General features: G+C 31.6%; 3 protein-coding genes across 5 annotated transcripts; 1 reads left to right on the forward strand and 2 right to left on the reverse strand.

Moving 5' to 3' along the window:
- Positions 1–7,613: 7,613 nt before the first annotated feature.
- LOC107938391 (transcription initiation factor TFIID subunit 7) lies at positions 7,614–11,913 on the reverse strand. 2 transcript variants are annotated; one of them, XM_016871527.2, is made up of 7 exons: positions 11,741–11,913; positions 11,592–11,641; positions 10,291–10,407; positions 9,397–9,530; positions 9,184–9,303; positions 8,608–8,677; positions 7,614–8,035 (listed from the first exon to the last, which is right to left on the reverse strand). In XM_016871527.2, the coding sequence occupies exons 3-7, from the start codon at positions 10,403–10,405 to the stop codon at positions 7,872–7,874; spliced, it is 603 nt and encodes a 200-aa protein (XP_016727016.1). In that variant the 5' UTR covers positions 10,406–10,407; positions 11,592–11,641; positions 11,741–11,913; the 3' UTR covers positions 7,614–7,871. The 2 variants fall into 2 exon arrangements, with proteins under 2 accessions (XP_016727016.1, XP_016727017.1); XM_016871528.2 differs by having other exon boundaries at positions 10,291–10,410; positions 11,741–11,900.
- Positions 11,914–12,823: 910 nt separating this feature from the next.
- Positions 12,824–15,405, forward strand: LOC107938379 (uncharacterized). Its single transcript, XM_016871504.2, has 3 exons — positions 12,824–13,178; positions 14,132–14,515; positions 14,607–15,405. Exons 1-3 carry the CDS (start codon positions 13,013–13,015, stop codon positions 15,272–15,274), a joined length of 1,218 nt encoding a protein of 405 aa, XP_016726993.1. The 5' UTR covers positions 12,824–13,012; the 3' UTR covers positions 15,275–15,405.
- A 59-nt stretch (positions 15,406–15,464) lies between these two features.
- On the reverse strand, positions 15,465–20,734 carry LOC107938380 (serine/threonine-protein phosphatase PP2A-2 catalytic subunit). Of its 2 annotated transcripts, XM_016871505.2 has the most exons (11): positions 20,385–20,734; positions 18,975–19,031; positions 18,779–18,862; positions 18,442–18,513; positions 18,139–18,210; positions 17,866–17,906; positions 17,193–17,259; positions 16,696–16,887; positions 16,511–16,600; positions 16,316–16,423; positions 15,465–15,834 (listed from the first exon to the last, which is right to left on the reverse strand). In XM_016871505.2, exons 1-11 carry the CDS (start codon positions 20,472–20,474, stop codon positions 15,769–15,771), a joined length of 939 nt encoding a protein of 312 aa, XP_016726994.1. In that variant the 5' UTR covers positions 20,475–20,734; the 3' UTR covers positions 15,465–15,768. The 2 variants fall into 2 exon arrangements, 1 of the variants encoding a protein (XP_016726994.1); XR_001694879.2 differs by lacking the exons at positions 15,465–15,834; positions 16,316–16,423; positions 16,511–16,600 and adding an exon at positions 17,019–17,106 and having other exon boundaries at positions 16,695–16,887; positions 20,385–20,703.
- Between the last annotated feature and the right edge of the window lie 223 nt (positions 20,735–20,957).

Consider the following 20,957-nt stretch of genomic DNA (forward strand, 5'->3'; position numbering starts at 1 on the left):
ATTTTGTTATTTACTTGTGTTTATAATTTTTTTTATAGAATTTTTCTTATTCTTTAATTTTTTTAAAATTTTTTTGGCAATTGAACTGGTGATTTGATTGGTATGATTATCAGTTTGGTCAAGGGCAAAGCTAAAATTTCTTTTTTTTTTTTACCAAGACGGAATTAAGTTATAAATTTTTGTAAGAGTTAACATACAATTTCACTATTGTATTAGATAATATCTTTATAATTTTTAAAGGATTAAGCCCTAAATTAATAAACCATTAAAAAATTTAAATCCATTAAATATAATATTTTCAATGATTTAATATTTTACACATGTTTGATAATTCAAAATTAAAATATCCCGATAAAAAAAATTCTATAAAAAAGTGTGAAAAATAATAAGTAGATGAGAGCTACTTATCATTTAATGGAGAATGTTTTTCAATTAATTTAGTTTAATATGAAATTTTGATTTTTTATTTAGAATAAGGTAAAAAATTAAAAATTAAAAATTAAAGATAAAATATAAAATATATTTTTTATAATTTAAAATTCATATTTATCAAATAACCTAACTATAAGAAATACATCAAGCAAATTTTATAACTAAATTCAGTACCTAATTTTTCAACGCTTTATTTTCTAATTTTAGTTTTCCAGATTATCAAATAATACCTAAATTAAAATTATTATCATTTTTGGGTGAAAATTCTTGTCCCCTCCCCTACCCTTGGTCCTCAAAAATGATAAAATTATAATTAAATCCCTTTAAAAATTTAAGAAATTATAATACAATACAACGATAAAATCACACTTTATCCTTCTAAAAAAAATTAAATTTCAACCATTTTAAAAAAATTCTAATTTCGTCACTATAACCAAAGCTCATCAACAAATAAATTTCATCAAATTAAATTCAAAAAATATTTTTATAATTATTTAATTTTCAATTAAACCAGTACAACTAATAAACCTAAATCTTCATATGAGATGTCAATGTCCCCCATGTTATCTGTCAATTTATAATTGCGTATCAATGGTTTGCAATGTAAATGTTGGTAAAAAGCTAATCCCCACTTTTATCTCAACATAGTTTAGAAAAAAAGTCAAAATTAAGTACTTATGATTGAGTAAAATCGACTCAAAATCACTAACAATATTACCGATTAACATTATTTTACATCGATTTATTACATACATAAATAATTATATTAATCAAATATGAAAATAAACGTATAACTGAATCAAAATCAAAATTTTATGTTCATATATGAACAAAAATCTAAGTTTCATATGTATAACTACGTCAAATTAAAATTCATATATTAAATTACACATTAGGCTAAAGTTTATGTATAAATTCGATACTTATCACTAAATAAATTTAAATTTAAAAGAAGTATTTTATAATATATTAGTTAGTTTAATTATAAAAATAAAATGAAAATGAAAAGTGAGTCAAAAGTCTTGAGTGGCAATATTTGTTAAAATATTAGCCCATAGTACAGCGCAGCAGAGCAGAGCATTGGCCTCAACAACACTGAAGAAAAAATTGGTGTCTAAGCGTTGTAGTAAATTAAAAAGAACAATAATAACGCGTTTTGCTTACAAGTCGCAGCAGCAGCAGCAGCAGCACCGACGACATTGAATGCTGAGCCTATGTGAAGGTAAATTTAGTGTGTATGTAGAATTCGGGGTCGGTATGATATTAAATATTATTTAATTTTATATATATTTTTTATTTTTACTAAATTCCTTTATATTTATAAATAGGCTTTATTCATCATTTGGTTAGTGAATTATACCCAATTTTTCATATTGGTACTTAATTTGTTTTTTTTGTCTCATTTGATACTTAAATTATAATTTCGTTGCACTTTTTGGCCCTTGCAATTAATAGTGTTAAAATAAAAAATCAACAACTAATCATAACATGCCATGTGTCCCCATTGACCGTTGATGTGGTCAAAGGCGAAGCCAGAAAATTTTTTATAGGGGGTCGAAATTGAATTGTAACTTTTACCGATTTTTAAAGAATTAAATTAAATTTTTATTATTTTTAGGGGGCTAAAATGTAATTTTACTTTTACTATTTTAAATTTTTAAAAGATTTAAATTAAAGATTTTTTATTTTAGGGGGTCGGAACCCCTACTAACCCCTAGCTACGCTCCTGGATGTGGTTGATGACATGATTATTGATCAGGTTTTGACTATGTTAATTATGAATTAACCACATTCGTCAAATAAAAAATTATAAAAAATATATTTAAAATTATGTGCTCAATGTTAAGGGAATGAGAAAGCTAATAGATGGCTACAACATGGAGGAATGGGATTGGTTGTTCGGGTTGATGAAGCAAGACAAGTTGCTCAACTCGAAGGTGAAGAGAGGGAAGGTGTTCGTTTTGCCGGACTATAACCAATCGATGGAGCAACAAGGGGAGATGACTTTGAAACGAATCAAGTATTTGCAAGAGGGAAGGGTTTTAAAGGATAGTTAATGGCGGGGAGGGAAAATGTAATCCCCCAACTCTGGCGAACACGTCATTGTCCGTCAGAATAAGTGACCCTCTCGATTTCAACCCGTTTAGCTTCACTTTCACTTTCACTTTGAAGGACAGATAAAGATTTTCCCACCCCATCAATGTGATCAATTCCCTTTCACTAAGCTTAGTGTTCACTTCCCATGTGGTGGGTTATATATTTTTAAATTTTCTTCACTTTTTTTTAGATTTAATTTAAAAGTTTGAGAGGCAAAATTCGAGATAAAATCGAACATAGACATTAATGGCTCAATACTAAACATATTAAGACAGTTTGACATATATTTTGTTAACTATAATATATGCTCTCTCTCTTTTTGTAGATAAAGATAACCTAAAGCGGAAATTGAATAATACACTAGTTTATCAAAGAAGTAACATAATCCACCTTAATTAAGGTTTTAGCTGATTTTGGGGGTTCTTCAAACCAATGAATATCTGTGAAATTTGTCACCATACACTCATGATCAACAACAGTATTTTGGGACCTTGGAATATGACGAACAAAGACCTACCAGTTTCGACTAAACAAACAATGAACAAGACATAATTTAACCAAGTAACTATTTGCAACTCTGCCAATTAAGATCAACTCTACTAATAAAATATTATCACATTCCACTTTCAACTGTCGATAACTCTTTCTCTATAATAGGAGTAGACTCTCAAGTAAGGTTCTTGCCTCAATCTTAAAAATTGAATCATTTCCTAACTGCATCGAAAAACTACCTAAATTATATAATTATGAAAAATAAAAAAAACAAACCCAAAATCTAAATTATTTTTAATTAAATAAAATATTTTTATCCAAATTTATTTCTTTTAGTCAAACTCTTTAAAAGTATCAAAAGAATTCTTGATTTGGTCAAATAACCCCACAAGCTGTGAATGAATTTAAAATTAAAGGTGTGAGGTGCGTTGTGTGGTGATAGTGCTGCTAGGGACCGCCCAATCTCCGTACCAAGACGCTGTAAAAAAGGTACTAAAAAGAAGAGAAACAAAATAGTCAGCGTCTGATTATGTTGACGTTTGGTTTGGCATTTACTTTTGCTTGCTGGATTTCTTGGTTTGTCTGTCTGCCGGATGACACCAAATGATGCAAACTTTTACAACGCACCACGTGTTTGATGAAATACCAGACTGAGGTGAAATGAAAGACGGTGTGACTGTGACAACTTCAACAAATGTCATTAAATTAGTAAGTATCCCAACATTCTACCACATAGGATGAGGAAATTCTACAATGAATTTCGGTATTAATATAATTATTGGTAAAAAAATTATTCGGTTTCTATTAATTTTGATATCGAATAAATTAGTCTCTCTCAAAAATAGTTGACGTAATTTAATCTTTATCAATTTTAAAAGTAAACAATTAACGACAATTGATCATAGTTTCATCAATAATATAATAATAAATTTAGCCACCGATATTTATATATTTTATTAATTTGATCTTTATTCGAAAAATTTCAATACATTTGATATCAACATTTACACAAATATTGCGGGTTAAATTTGTTAAACCATGACCAAATTGATATTTATGTAAATTTGATGAAAATTATTAAAGTCGTAATTAATTGTCCTTGCATTTATAAATGTATTGGGGATAGAAAGGTGGTGTTTATTGTTCTATATGTCGATGACATTCTACTAATCAAAAATCGTGCAGGGGTATCGGTTAAACTGTAGTTAACTCAATAGTTTAGTACAAAACACTTGAGAGAAACTAAATTTGTTCTAGATAAAAGGATCATAAGGGATCGAAAGAACAAAAAGATAGCATTATCACAAGCTTTTAAAACATTATGCAATGACCAATTCAAAGGAGGGAACTTAGCCCTCTGTATCATGCTTTCTATAAAAGTAGAATGTGTGGTTGCTTCTGAGACAACAAAAAAAGCAATATGGCTTTGAAAGTTCCTACGCATCTTGATGTTATTCCTGATGCGGAAAAAAATCACATTGTATTGTGATAACAATGCGGCAATAGTTAATATCGAGGAAACTAGAAACCGCAAAAGGACGAAGCACATTAATAAAAAGTATCACATCATAAAGGAGGCAATAACAAACAATTTTAACAGTTCTATCAAATTTTTCGTCCAAAAGAAAGCAATTTGACAAAATTTTGAAGATTGAGAGCCAAAGTGATCAGAAAAAAGAATGAGGGCCAAAATGAATAAATGTTATGGGTTAAATTTAATATTATGCCATTAAATTATTGATTTAAGATACGGCAATGTTTAATTTAGAATGTCACATCATTATATATTTTTTTATAAGAAAAATATACAAGTTTTAGATGATGACACGAGACAATATCTAAATGTTACGTTATCACATGGACCAAAACAGAAAAAAAAATTATCAAATTATATGACTAATATAAATCAAAAGATATGTAGAGATTAAATTGAGAAAAATTGACAAGTTCAAGAACTAAACGTTACTTTTATTATTATATTTTTAATCTCAATGAAATTGTTATTTCAACAATATTAAATAAAATAATAATATCCAAAAATAAAATATTAAAAAACTTAATAAACATTATTTCTAAAATAAAAATTATTATCTTAGATTTCCGAGTGTTTTTATTTTTGGTATATTTTCGATTAAATTTAATTGATAGATTTTTTTTTAACTTTTAAGTAAAAGTGTCACAAAGAAAAGCAAAATTGAAAAAAAAAAAGAGAGATATAAAATTACAAGATGTGTAAACGTCAAGAATTGATTTTTTTAGAATCAAGACTATAACACAATGCATAAATATTGAAGGTTAAAGTTGCTATTATGCCAATTTTAAAAGTTGTCACTTTTTTTTTTGTCAATCATTTAACCGATGTTGACCAAAAACGAAAAAATCAGATAATTGAGTGATGATTTTGTAACTTCTCATAATTAGATGACAAAAAATTATTAATAACTGGATGACTACAAGTATAACCTACCTTTCATATTCGAATTATTTTATCTATTTTTTAGCTGGATTTAATATGATAAAATAACAAAAAGATAAGGAAAATGAGGAAGGTACAGTTGTTTCTCTTTATATTTTCATTAATTGACTAGTACAAATGGTGTTTTGGGTAAATCATACTCATGGTCACTCAATTATCAGTAAATTTATATTTTAATCATTAAATTATAAAAAGTTATAATTTGGTCACTCAATTATTTGAAACAGATCATTTAGGTTTTCATTAACTTACTAATTGACATTAAAGTGGGTCGTTAAGTCACTATTACTCAAATATATTTACACAAAATTACATCGTTAGTCACTTAATTGTTTGTAAATTTTTGTTTTGGTCAATCAATTGTGAAATGCTACAAAATGATCACTAACAACTAATCGCATGACCCATTTACTCATAGGCTTAATAGCTAATTTGGTCCCTGAAATAGTACTTCTAGAATATTTTATAATAAATCTAAAAAAAAAACTAAAATTATTAGGAAGTTCTAAAAAATCTAAAAATTTGAATTTTTTTTTCAAAAATTACCATTATGCAAAAAATATTAAAAATTCTAAAAGAATACCTAAAATCCAAGTTCTTTTTCCATTTTTTTTTTGTTAATAACTACTTAACGACCCATGTTAACATCCGTTGGCAAGTTAACGAAAAAGTGATTTAAAATATCGATTTTGAATAATTAAATGACTAAATTATAAAATTACTAATAGTTAAGTGACCATGAGTGCAATTTACCTAATTATTCAACTATGTTCTGTCCTGTACCGTACTGGATCTATAGAAATTTAGACAGGGAATTTTCAGATCTCTCATTTATATTATATAATTATAATATGATCCAAATGCATACATAAGCACATGGAATTGCATGATTTTTCCAGCATTTTTCCAATCACATTATTAGCTGTCTTTGGCCTTTTTCCCTTTTACCACCACTGCCTCCAGTACATTTCATGTTTTTAAATGGGATAATTTTAAATTTAGCTCTCAATATTTATATTTTTTTATCAATTTAGTCCCAACTTTTCAAAAAGAATTAAACTTTAACTGTTAGTTTTCTCGGAAAGAGTCGGTTTGTTGCTTTTTAATAGAAAGACTGCCTAAAACAGGGGTGAATAGAAGGGGGTAGTCCTTCAAATTTTATAAAATTTAAGTCCATAAATGGTACAATTGTAGTTTAACCCTCCCAAAATGATAAAATATTAATTTAATTATTCTTAAAACAATAAAGATATATGTCAATAAATGGTGAAATTGCATTCTAGCTTTCATACAAATATATAACTCAATCTCGACCACTAGAAAAAAATTCAACCCCCGAGGTAAAATGTTAAAATTTTAAATATGATAACCCACGTGACAATCCACGTGTACTTCATGCTATTTTTATAAAGTTTTTATCTTATTTTGAGTTTTTTTATTTTATTTTTTGAATATTTTTATAACTTTTAATTTTTTTGTTTTTGTGACTAAGACGAATAGTATCATGTTAGTATGTACATTGCTATACGGATTGTCACACCAACACTATTAAAAAGATAATGTTTTTATCCAATATTCTCATTTTAAAAAAACGATTTGACTTCTTTTAAAGCTTAAAGACCAAATTTAGTTGAAACAATTCGAACACAATTATGTGGATTCCGTCACTAACTACAATTTAGTAAAATTTAATCCTTATATTTTCCGAATTTTAAAATTTTAATCTAACAAAACAATAGCCATTAAATTCATCAAGATAAATTCTTTTATTTTAAAACATATTTTACGATATAATATTATATTAACTTGCTATTTCTTATTTCTAGTATTACCCACAAAATAACCAATTAAAGATTTAACCCGTTGTCACATGTAGCTTAATTTTTTTAATTTAAAAATATAGACTAAATCTGTAACTTTATATATAGTATAATAACAAAAGTTAATTAAATAAATTTAACTATTATAAATAAGTCAAAACTGAAGTTTTGAAATTTAAAAAGTCAATTTAAAATATATAGAAATTAAAATTGATCAAATCAAAATACAGTGTAAAGACCAAATCTATAACTTACTCGGAATACAGGGACTAATAGTAGAATTTGATCAATATAAATAAACCCAAAACAGTATCAGTGGACCATTAAGCAAAAATAGTAGTACACATTGCATATGCTGTAGCTCTTTGCGGTTCAATAAGCAAGTCCAGTGAACATTTTGAAAAGAAGAGGCAAAAACATTACGACCGCGTATATACAGGTTCTCCGATCATTAAAACCTGATGAATTTCTGAAGCTGTCGACAATCTTTGAAAGCATATCAGAAAAGCCGATGCCATGGTGGTCATCACATACACCATTAATGCAACTTGACGTCACATTGAATCATCAGAGTCATCAGAATCGGATCCATCAGGTTCCCCGGCATTGCCTCCTGTATCGGGAACTTCAGGCTTTGCAGCAGCTGCAGGCGGAGCTTTCTTATTCGCATTACGAGCGTTCTCATCACCCGCATCACCTTGTCCATTGACATCAGCATGTAAACCATGATTAAGGTATAAAAACAACCATATCAAAAAGACAAATCATACAATCAAGAAGTCAAGATAGCTACCAAGGAAAATGATTTGTGGAAACATTTTAGTAATGACCGGACCAAATTATAAAATTTGCGACAAATTCAAGACTTAAAAAATGCAGCAGTTGCCAGTAAAAGTACCATGGAGGCCCTTATATTAAGAGTCAGATTGCATTTTGCCCCCTCTACTAAAAGAATGAGCAAATTAGTCCTGTACATTAAATCAAAGAACAAATTGATCCTTTTGTTAAAATTTTTATCTATTTCTACAGTTAGAAACTGGATACCATGCGGAGCTGTCTGATTATTCCATCAACCACGCTAGTTTTTAACATTAAAAATGGCTGAAAATTTTAACTAAAAAGACTAGTTTGCTCTTTGATTTAACGTACAATGACTACTTTGTTCATTTTTTTAGTAAATAAGGTAAAATACAATCTGACTCCTACTACAGGGACCTCCATGATACTTTCACCAGCAGTTGCCAAAGATAATAACTAAAGAAACAATACTGAAATTCATATCAAGGATATCGAGATTTTCAACTGTTCCTCCAGACATGATGTTCACCAAATCTTTTTCAACACGTTGTACGAGCTCTGGCTGCAAAAATAACATAATCGGCATCAGTAAACTACTAAACGAAAAACAAAGAAACAGCTACACAGAAACCAAGTCACTCGGCACAAACAAGATAGACGAGCTCAAAGCTTAGTCACTTCTTAGTTCTTAGCAAAAATATGGTGGCTACACATAAGAGATTCGGATGTAGCTCCTTTTACATTTGACAGTTCCCCCTTTAAGAATTACATGAATAATGAATCATTGAAATTATCATATATAGTCATAATACGAAAAGTTATGTCTATATTTTAAAACTTCCACCTATGTTGCTCTAAATCTTCATTTTGATTGAAGCACCGGTGTCCTATGCATATTTGGACGTATGTACCGAGATATGACTCTCTATGTATATTTGGCCATATGTACCAAGATATGACTCTCTGAGGACTCTTCAGATAAGTGGAAAACCAATGTATCGGACACTCCTAATCCCACACACACCCATATACAAAAAGATTGTGTGAAAAAAGCAAGTATATCGATACATTTAGATCTGGCTCCCTTCGAAATCTTCGCTTCCGAGCATCCCTCAATGGAGGAGTTAGACCGTGTCTGTATTCCACCACATCTGGAGAAGCTTCTCCAGACTCTCTGACCAAAATCATCTATAACAATGACAACAGTTAATATGATCGTATTGGAAGTAAAGCAACCATGCATTATTGTGTAAAAATAAATAATAATATCGAGTACCATACTTGACCGACATCAGCTGTTTTAACCAATGCACTATCGTCGTAAGTTTTGTATGACTCAACAACACAAGGTAGATCAAGGACAGATGCAGGGAAACGATCATTGCCAATGACAAATGTGCCGGTCCGTCCATCCTCTGCAAAGTATAGAGAAGCTTAATGTTCACAAATATAATAGATGCAGAGTCTTTACTTCTTGGAAGCATTCATCACTTAATGCATCTTAATCTTACAAGATAAAGACTAAGCCCTAAAGTGTAATCAGAGGCAAACTCAGAAATTTTATTTGAGGGGGCTGAGATAAAATTATAAAATTTTGGAGAGGCCAAAGTTAAAAATTGTGTTAAAATGCTTAAATTACATTGTTCATTTTTTTTTTTTGGAGGGGCCAAAAATGCAAAATTTTCATTTATTCAAAAGCTAGAAGACTTAATTTGAAAGATTTATATCTTGGAAGGGGCTAAATGGAAAATTTCCCATTTAACCAAGAAAGCCAAGGCCCCTGCCCTGCCTCCCCGCCCCCCCCCCCCCAACAGCTTCGCCACTGCCTATAACCCCTAAACAATATCAACTGTTTTCCTATTTTCTCCAAGGAAAGTAATAAGTTTGTGTGAGGAATACACTCTTTAGGCCACTACGAGACAATGGGGTTGTTTATGGTTCAGTTAATATATAAGTAAAAAAGAAACCCAAATAGAGATTATGGTAGCAGTATAAGTACAAGTTATCTACCCACATAGATGTTTAGCTAAATTAAACTATAGGAATCACAAGCTTCTTAGCAATGAGTTTCACGGCAAACTTGGTATAAGTTCAGAAAGAAAATAAAATGTTATGACATAGACAACAGCAACAGTTAATCAGACATTTGTATGTAAAATTGAGTGAAATTCTCACCAGAAAATTCCAAATCCAGTGATTTGTCCTCGGAAGATGAAGCGTTTTCACTTAAAAGACGATTTATGCGTTCAGCGACAGAAGGTGGAACTCTAAGAATGAATTGCTCATCCATGCCTGCTAAATGAAATGACATATAGGAAATATGAAAGATTTAACATATTTCAAGTCCATCATCAATCTTGAAACTAATGCAATACCTCAAAACACAAATCCCTGTAGTTTATATATCATACAATCATAACAAACTATGGCTGAGCTAATCATGCAACTCCAAAACCAATATCATTTGGGAAGTTCTATAAATTAAAACAATGGATTTTGAACAATTCTTAAAATCATAGACCGCATTCCTTCACTTTTCAAAAAGATACTACAAATCTGAAATGACAGACAAAAATTTCTGTAAGTCCATTTGCTTCCTTCGCCAATGAAGGTCATTAATCATCCATTTTAGTATCATCTTTAAATCAAGAAACAGAAACTGCTCCGACCCTTGACTCGAGTCTTAAACCTGAGTTTTATATCTTGGGTTTGTCTATGGCATAAGCCTATCTAGGGTAAAAGTACCAGCCCTAGTACTATCAGTCAGATTACATTTTGCCCCATAGTCAAAAAATGAGAAAATTAATCCTTGTACGCTAGATAAAAAAGCAAACTGATACTTTTGTTAAAAATTCCTTTCATTCTACTGTTAAAAACTAGTACTTGTAAGTTAGAATGAGTTACATGTGGCATGCTAGCTTTTAACAGTAGAAATAAATGAAATTTTTAATAGAAATGATCAGTTTGCTCTTTAGTCTAATGTACAGGAGTAATTTGCTAATTTCTTGAGTAAACAGGGCAAAATGCAATCTGATTGTAGGCTACCATGGTACTTTAACCGCCTATCTAGAGACTTTACATAGACAAACAAACCCTAAAACAACCAAACTAGGATTAATTATATCAGCTGAAATGCAAAATAAACATTCCATATCGGATACTACTCAACAAAAATAAGCCTCTCTATGAGAAACTATGAATTAGTTACCAGATTACAAACATAAAATCAAATAAAAAATTCTAATTTTTCTGATCATAGTTCCACAACAATATCAGGCATTTCCAATGATTAAAAAAGCACCAAAACTGCATTCTTCAATGCAAATTGTCTAATTGATTGAGGCAAATAATTATGGGAAACCACTTGAATATCAAATTATAAACAGTTTACACGAACAATAAAGTATACAACAGGCAATTGATGACTAACTTATAAACACTAAAAATCATAAAGATTAAAGCAAAATTTGAAATACCTAATCAATCAAAGAGAATGGTGAAGCTTGTACAAGCAATTTCTCACCACCTGTTCGATGAAAACACCCAAAGAGAAACGTTTTTATATGATTAATATTCTAAAAAAAAAACCCAAAAAGCCTCTGAATTTAACAGAAACGAGCAATACCCAGAAGCAAAATATCAAATTTAAGCGACGAAGGGTTGAAAATCCCGTAAGCAAAACCGGATTCAGGAACCTATAAATTTAAAGAAATATGGTTTTGAATTTAAGAGAAAGCTAAAAAAAATTAAAGAAACGGCGAGGAGAATTGCGAAACCAGTATTTATAGAAATTTGATTATGTTACTAACTTTTTTAATAAATTTAAATAGTTTGATATAAATAAAATAAGGGTAAACAGTAAATAAAGTCACTAACTATTCGTAAATTTACGTTCTAGTTATTTAACTTCATAAAGTTATAAAATGGTAATTAAATTATTCGAAAGTTTGCATTTAAGTCGTTAGAATGTTAAAATTATTGTTGCATTACTTTATATGTTCATATTGTCTAAACTAATCGAAAATTGTCATTCCCGTTCTCTTCTACAATTAAATTTTCTTTTATGAAATAACTTTAAACAGTATGATTCTACGACCCAAAATACAAATAACTTTTTTCTCCAATCTCCAACATTTACCATCAAATCGTCACTTGAAGCTCACAAACCAGACTTGTTTTTATAAAAATAAAATAAAACTTGATGACCCAATATTTAAATAAAAATATTTAAATAGTTTTATAACTTGAATGAAAGTTATGAATAATTCAGTGATTATTTTATAATTTTTTTTAAAATTAAGTGATCAAAACATAAAATTACTAATAATTTAATGATATTGAGTATCAAAATTTTAAGTTTAGTGACCAAATCGTAAATTAATAAAACTTTAGAAGACTTCAAAAACTGAATTAAAATGTTTTGAAGTTTAAAAATTATAGAATCAAATTAGACCAACCAAATTAAAAGTCAATCGATGTAATGGTCGAGACCAACTAGATCAAAAATCAGTCGACATAATGGTCGAGAGAAAGATATTCAACCAATTCACTCACGAATCTATACAAACTAATTTAACCTATTTTCTTAATTTATAATAATTTATTTAATTAAATTAGAAGAATCAATTTAACCGAAAGTCAATAACCCGACCCATCCAACCATGGATTCAGTTAAAAAAACATTGATAAGGATCGAGCTTTGCGTAAAATAGGGCTGGAAATTGCGAAATCCAAATCGGGCTTGCAAAGGAAAATCATGGTGGCTGATGATTATTGGAGTTAGGCCTAGTTCAAATCATGCCCAATCTAACCGCAAGAGGCCCACGGTCGATACGATGTGCTGATAAAATTTTCTGGTTTGGGAAGAAAGTTGGGGAGAGGGGGAGACACGCTTGTAATGGCCATGGAGTCGGTTTCCGTAACTCACACAATCTCTGCAACGAATCAAAAGAATCCCTTTAGAATTACACCAATAATTCATTCAAGAAGATTGTTTCACTTGCAAGCTGCTGCTCGTTTTCGCTTTGGGTTCATCTCTTCTTACAAGAAGTCTGATTTTCAAGGTACTTTCTTTTAACTTATCTGCTCTTTATATATATATATATAAGTTTGTATAGGATTAACAAAACAGCTTTTAGCTTTAGCCATATAATTTCACTCTCCATGTACTTAAACTTTTATATTGATTCTGTTGCGAAGAGTCCGAAATTTTTTCGAAGAAGTTTTCAAAGTGTTGTTGATTTAAAATTCCTTAACATGTTAGTATTATCTTCGAGTTGAGTTGAGGTTTTATCTATCATCTTCATTGAGAACCGGAGCACCTCGTGGTATCGGCCTTGCGTGACAGGTCACCTACCACTTGACATGACTTGATTTGATGAGACCCTCTCGCTCTGTGAACCCCACCTCAAGCCTGTTCTATAGATGTAATCGGGAGAAAAAAATTCCTATTTGATCTGTTGAGGGGGCTCCAAACAGCTCGGTATTGTCTTTAGGTCAAGCTGGGGTTTTATCTACCAACTTCGTTCAGTGTCTTGTTGTATCAGGCCCTGGGTGCCTGGCACCTACCACTTGGCACAGCCAGACTCAAGGAGATGCTCCCGCTCTGCAAACCCCACCTCAATCTCGATCTCTTGACCTAGTATGGAGAAAAAACCTCGGCTGAACCTATTGAGGGGTCTGTCAGGTCCAAGCAGACAACACTTGAAAGACTTCTCCGAATAGAGTCTGGTCTCCCCTAACAGATTCAATATTTCTATCATATGTATTTAACCATTGAATTTTTTTAAAATAAATAGTTAAACAAGAATGATCTACATGAACAGAACATGATCGAATTAAATACATATAAATTGTATAAAAAATTGTGCAAATTTGTAAAACTAAAGTTAATCTTATAGTAGTGTAAGTGAATCTATCCTCGTGTGTGTTTTAGGCGCTTAGAATATTACCATAAGAAGATAAATTGATTGAGATTTATTGGAGAGTTTGATGTAGTACTCAATCTCTACACCAGATTTTCAGGGTTTTGCAAAACCTTCACGGCTTTTTCCGTCCACGGAACCGAAAATCTGTACCGAAGCCTTGAAAGAAACTATCTTTCCATCAACCGGCTTGGATGGAGCTCGGACTTTGTACAAAGTTAGGCTGCAAACAAGTAACATGTACGGCTCGAGTTTGAGTAATATAAATGTCGGAATACTCTTGTGTTTGATTGATGAGAAAGGAGACTCAATATTAAAGAGAATACCGGCATATCTGTTAAGTGAACATTCTATGGAATTGGAGAACACGGTGGTGCCTGAAACTCTCCATTTCCAAAGAGGTTCCATCGATGAATTTGTCTTCGAGGGGTCGGAATTGGGGAAAGTTCAAGCTCTTTGGATCGGTATTGAATCAGGTTAGCGTTGAATAAGAATTTTTAGTTTTAAGACCTTGATTCATGCAAGTGCAATCAGAAAATTTAAATGCTCGTCTTTCTTGTTTCTCAGGTCAATGGAGATTAGGAGGTGTCAGCCTGGTCATCCTTAATCCATCTCGATCTTCCTCGGGGGGAAACTTTGAACATATTGGTGCTAAATACGACTTTGAAGTCGACGATATCTTGCTCGGAGAGGGTGGTGATGAGTCCATGGTAGAACTAAGACCTTGTCTCGTTTCCAAGTTATCAGAAAACGAGGACTTTTCTCAACCAACTTCACCCTTGAGTGACAAGGTATCTAAAGAACAAAGTATGAAGGAATATGCAGATTTGAAGTTCTCTTTGTTACTTTATGATGCCGTTCTTATACTTTCCGGTGCATCGTTTGCATCTTTCTCGATCGGGGAAAGTTCTGCTTTTGCATTCTTACTTGGTGGGATCATCGGTTTTCTTTATTTGTTGCTATTACAACGGTCTGTTGATGGTTTACCAGCTTCGGAATTAATATCCAGCAGCAACCCAAAAGATGAAACGGTTCGGTTTAAGGGTCCGGTATCAAGTCTTGCACTAGCTATAGCAGTTTCTTCATTAGTAATCAAATACAGCATGGGGGAAGGTCCATTTGTGTTGACTCCAAAAGAACTTTTGGTCGGAATGATGGGATTTCTTGCATGTAAACTGGCTGTCATTTTGGCTGCATTTAAGCCCTTGCGTGTGGGTATTGAAAAGAGTAAATGAGTCCCGATTAAAATTCCATAGAAGTCCTTGTATTAAAAGGCAAATTACTTTTACTCCATCTAAAAAAATTAAAAATTAATCATTGTACGCAAAATCAAAAAACATTTAAAAATGAATAATAATTTTAATAATTTTTTTTTAGTAAAGAAGATAAAATGCAATTGCTTGTCCGATATTAAGAACTGTTCAATAGTCGAAAAAAAAGCATTAATTATAGGGCAAATGTTCTCAGCATCTTTCTTCTACAGATCTTCCCAAGCCTCAAAAAAACAAAAATTAAAAATCAATGGAAAAAAAATAAATTGTCTCATTGTTTACTGGAAATGGTACATATGCTTGTGTTACCAGCTCTTGCGGTGATCCTTTCTTCTGCCATGGATTCTCATCAGTGTGATCAGCCTTATACAATGGCTTTGCTGCCACCCAACCGCCCGGAAAAGCCCATTGACAGGGACCAATCGCTGGAGACTCGTTGATTAAATGCCGGTTTGTTTTTATAGGAAGTAGTCAGGTGTCCTCCGGGTCACATCCGGCTCTCCTCTCCTTGGAGCCGGCTCAAACTGTATGAACAGAATAGTTCTTAAATGATTATATATGTATATAGTAAAAGAGTATATATGGTAATGTACCTGAGAGGTCCCTCTATTACAGGAACCTAATCAAATTAGTCCCCCTACCATTAAATGGATTAATTTAGTCCCTCTACTATTAAAAAAAAACCCAAATAAGCACAAATTGTAATTAACACTTATTGTTTAAAAAATATCATTTACTGTGTAAATAAAATCTTTTCTTTGAAATTAAACTGCAATTGAAAAAATATATTTTTAAGACATTTTTTATAAGGTTAAAAGGCTAACTTTATTACAATTTGGACTTATTTGATTCTTTTCAATAGTATAGAGACAAAATTGATCCATTTAATAATAGAGGAACTAATTTGATCCGGTCCCTATAGTACTTTAACCGTTTATACATACACAATGGGAATAGCTCCGATCTTGCATGCAGAGTGGCACGAGTACAAAGAGAATAGCTCACCTGAATGAATGTATGACCCTGGCAATCGTCTACTTCCAAGATGGAGGCCATGTTTCCACATCGATAGCAATAATTTGGCGCACTGAATATAGTAACAACCTTTTGTTCCTGTGGAAGAAACGATATCAGTTGCACGAATCTCATATCAGAACTCGAATTTTCTGGCCAAAGCATCTAAATAGGGTAAGTACTTACATGACCCCAATTGTATCCTTCCATGACCAGCTGATGAGCCCTAGCAATCAGCTTCAAACTGTTTGTATGGTTAAATTGCTCGGATATGTCCTGAACATAACATATAGGTTACCTTTGACCATTTTCGAGAAATATAGGAACAAAAACTGAAAAAAAGGAAAGCAAAAAAATATATATATACATACTTGGCCAAAGGTATATCCGGCACCCCTAGGTGAAATGCCCCATCCACACCGATCATCAGGGTCAGACCACAAAAGATCGCACATAGGACCCTCATGAGGAACTTCTTGAACACGGTCAAAGTTACGTATGTTATCCAGTGTTTCAATGGATGGAGATAACCCACCATGGAGACAGAAAATTTCAGATTCAACCTTCAAAACAGCAGAAAGTCAGCAGCTAAGAACCATTAACAAAAACGATGAGGGCTGGACCTCCGTGCCAGACAAAGGTACTTCATCGAGAATGATGCATAACAAAGAATCACTGTTTAAAATTTGTGCACCTCATTGAAAACATTGTGGAAGTAAAACAATCAACCGGTGATGAACGTGGTACTGAGTGTATAATTACTGAAAGCACATCCTAATATCCTAATTTTGAGCAACCAACAACATAGAACTTTACTGAAAGGTCATTCGAAACAACATCAAACTGTAAATAATTAAATTATACTAACCAATGCTGTTAGTGGAAAATAATCAAACAGATCAGTGAAGATCTTCCAAACGTTGGCACTGCCGTACCTGAAGATGGAAAAGCAAAAATTATCTTCAAAGAAAGACCAAAAAAATTAACTAAACAGAAGCTTACTAATCCAAACAGTCAATAGAAAACAATTTACATATGTAATGGGACCAGTGTATATATATACCCTAGTGTAACAGAGAATGTAGTCCCAGGCTATTTTAACTATGCAATTGTTTTTAAACTAGTTCATTGCCCATTTGTGTCATCAAGAAATATACACGACATGCCACCCTAACAAAGCTTACGTGAAAAGTCGTTTGTGTTAAAAAAGAAAAATCCGGTAGCTATTGAAACATTGTCATACATCAAAATCAAACTACTAATTTAAAAAAATCCACATCAACCTGTCCCTATCCTAAACCTATTCTCTTTGTTTCATCTGTTTGCCAGAAAAGGATCATGCATCAAAGCTGCAAACGAACAACAAAACATGACCTTCAGAACCCTTGTATTATTGATGGAAAGATAGAACAGGGAGGAAAGATCACCAGCAATAATAGTTTATAGTCGAAATAAAGAAAGCCCAACCGCAATCTAAACTTTCAAAATGAATGCATTTCTGCATTGGCAATAAGCCTATATAGAGATTATAAGATACTCACTTCCTTAGGCACTCATCATAAAACCCATACACTTGAGTAATCTGCATTTTCAACATAAACCAATTATCGGAAAATTAAAACGAAAAAAAAATCAACTGGATAAATAAGTTGCAAAGAAAAATGAAAAATGATAATGACAATTCATGTTTTTCCTATATGCATTACAGCTTATGACAAGAACACTGACAAATTATTCTTGCTTAGTAAGCTCTAACAAGCAAAGTTCAGGACTGAAACATACATCATGAAGAATCATTTAGGAACAAAGCATACCTGACGGCTCTCATGATTTCCCCTCAGAATAGTTATCCGTTGGGGGTAACGCACTTTGAGAGCTACCAAGAGCTGAACAAAAGTCAATCACAAGCAAATCATGAGTTGCAACCACAACTGAACATAATTGAAACTAATTAAGGTGAATATGAACATAACCAGGAAAAAGGTTGAAATGTTCAGGTTTCATATATAGAAGAACTATTACTAGTAAAAAGAACATAACCAGGAAAAAGAAAAACTAAAACAGTCCAGGTGAAACATCTAAAAAGCTGAAAATGAAAGATAGAAACTCATACTTACTGTTACAGTTTCAACTGAATAGTAACCACGATCAACATAATCTCCCATGAACAAGTAATTTGTATCTGGACACTGAATAGAAAATTTGCAGCAAAAACTAAATATTAAAAATAAACAAATAAAAAATAAATGAAACATTCCATCTAACCCCATCCCACAAATATGAAAATCTACTGCACAGAATAATAAATGGATGTGCATGATAGCTGTAAGTGTGATTTATGAATGTTTGCTGAAGACTAGACAGAGAACAAAATACTGCATGCATCTCAAAGAGTTCATCACAGTCAGCATCACATTTGGAACAGAAAATTGCAACCTGAACCAGAAAAATTACCTTCCCCCCAATTCGAAAAAGCTCTGCAAGATCATGAAATTGCCCATGAATATCACCGCATATTGTAACAGGACTTTTCACAGGCTGTGTTGCACCAAACACAAAAAACATTCAAGTCATAATCAGTCTATCAACCATGGACTAATGGAAACAAAATAAAAGTGTGTTGACAGAGGCAATGGATGATAAGGCACACCTGAACATTGCTTTCATCCATCAGTATCTCCTTAGCCTTATCACATAATACCCTAACCTAATTCATAAAGATATCCAGAACGAGATCAGGTAACAATAACTTCAAAAGTCTATGAAAAAATCAAAAAGAAAATTGGTTATCATTTAAAAGGAGGGATGAACAACAATAAGTCCTAGCAAGCCATAAATAATCACATTGACAGGTATAAAGAATGTAAACAAAATTAGGCAACTTGAAGATGCAAGGCACACTCAAACTTAGGGATAAAGAAAATACCTGTCCTTGCAAAAAAAGGTTGCTAATTTCTACAAAATTTTAAAAATATAAAATAAAATAAAATAAATAAACATGACGATTTCAAAGAAATAGTCTTAATGACTTCAAAACCAATAATTCTCGTAGCAAACTTTGAATTGTTAACTCCAATTCATTGCCAAATATATTAAGAAGACCAAGCATTACTAACATTATTACACTCTAGCATGAAGTTTCCTACATTTCCATCACCATGGAGAGTTATAAAAAGACAGTAAGTTGATCTTGAAAAGGACACATTAGTTTTCTTTTTTTCTTGATTGAAAATGCATCCGACATAAAGATAAACAAAAAAAAAAAACGTTGCCTATCGAAGTATATGCATAGGCAGAACAAGAATGTGGGTCAAGAAAGGTTTGCTTTTGCTAGATCAGTTCAGTTCCCTGGCCCCTAAACATGCAACTTAACTCTTAAAAACAATAAATAGATTTATAACAATTCAAATTGTTGCTCCTAGGGTACTTTTGGGGATAGATAACCAAAGGTTTTTGTGTAAAATCCTTACAAAAAGAAGCACAACTTGTGGTAACCAAGTACATCAAAAGAGACGGCTAAACACCACTAACTTCGCGAAGTTTAAAAAGAAATTTAAGAACATTTCTACACTCTAACAATATTTCCCTGAAGCTATCAATTCTCAATCTCAAAATCAATATCTTTAGCCAATTTGTCAATGGCTATTGCTACTACTAAACGTCCAAACCTCCAATTTCCAGGACGAATATATTCCCAGGGAAATGAAAGCAAGCAAGAAAAATCAACTTACTATCACTACTACTAAACCTCCAATTTCATGTACTTCCGTTTATGAAAATGAAACCAAGCAATAAAATGCACAAACATGATGGATCAGTTTTTTTTTTTAAGCAAATCAAAATTTGAATCCATAAATATCATATCTTCCTTTTCCTTAAAAAGGCTCCAGCAAATAAACTAGATCTGATCCAATATCCGGAAAAAATACACAAGAAAAAAAAAATTGGATCGGTGGGAAAAGCAAAAGGCCCAGGTCAAGCCGTAAATCTATAACCTCCAAACAGATCCGTTTTCAACTAATTAAGAATTGAAATTTTTTGAAAAAAATTTAAAAAAAACCTCTTGCTCCGATAAGGGCTTGCACTGCATCAACTGCGAAATCTGCTCGTCTAGGTTTCCATGTGAGTTTGAATCCACCGAAGACGTCATGTTTTCTTTCTCTTTCTTATTTAAAAATCCTAACCCTAGATTACGAAAATTTCCCCCAGAATTATAAAATTTCAAAGAGATTTTTTAGTTTAGTGGAGAGAAAAAAAGTTTAAAAAAAAAGGGAAATGAAATGAAAACGAAGCGTTGGTGAAGAGCCCAATGCTTTGGTGAAGAGAGAGATGAAGCTTTTCTCTCCTTTTTGTTTATTACAATACTTTTATCATAGGGTTTAATTATTATTTCTATACATTTATTCATATAAATCATAGCACAAAACCCAAAAATTATATTATCTTTCAAGGGTTAAAATTAAATTTTACAATTTTAAAAGGGTTTAAAACTGTAATTTTATCTTTATATATGTTTATTATTTTAAAATTTTAAAGAGATTATATAGAAAATTTGTAATACCCCTACCCGTATTCATTGCCGAAATAGGGTACGAGGCATTACCGGAGTTTACGAATTAAATTTTTTTTTCAA

Source organism: Gossypium hirsutum, chromosome A08, assembly GCF_007990345.1.
Source record: "Gossypium hirsutum isolate 1008001.06 chromosome A08, Gossypium_hirsutum_v2.1, whole genome shotgun sequence".
In the NCBI taxonomy this organism is placed as follows: domain Eukaryota; kingdom Viridiplantae; phylum Streptophyta; class Magnoliopsida; order Malvales; family Malvaceae; genus Gossypium; species Gossypium hirsutum.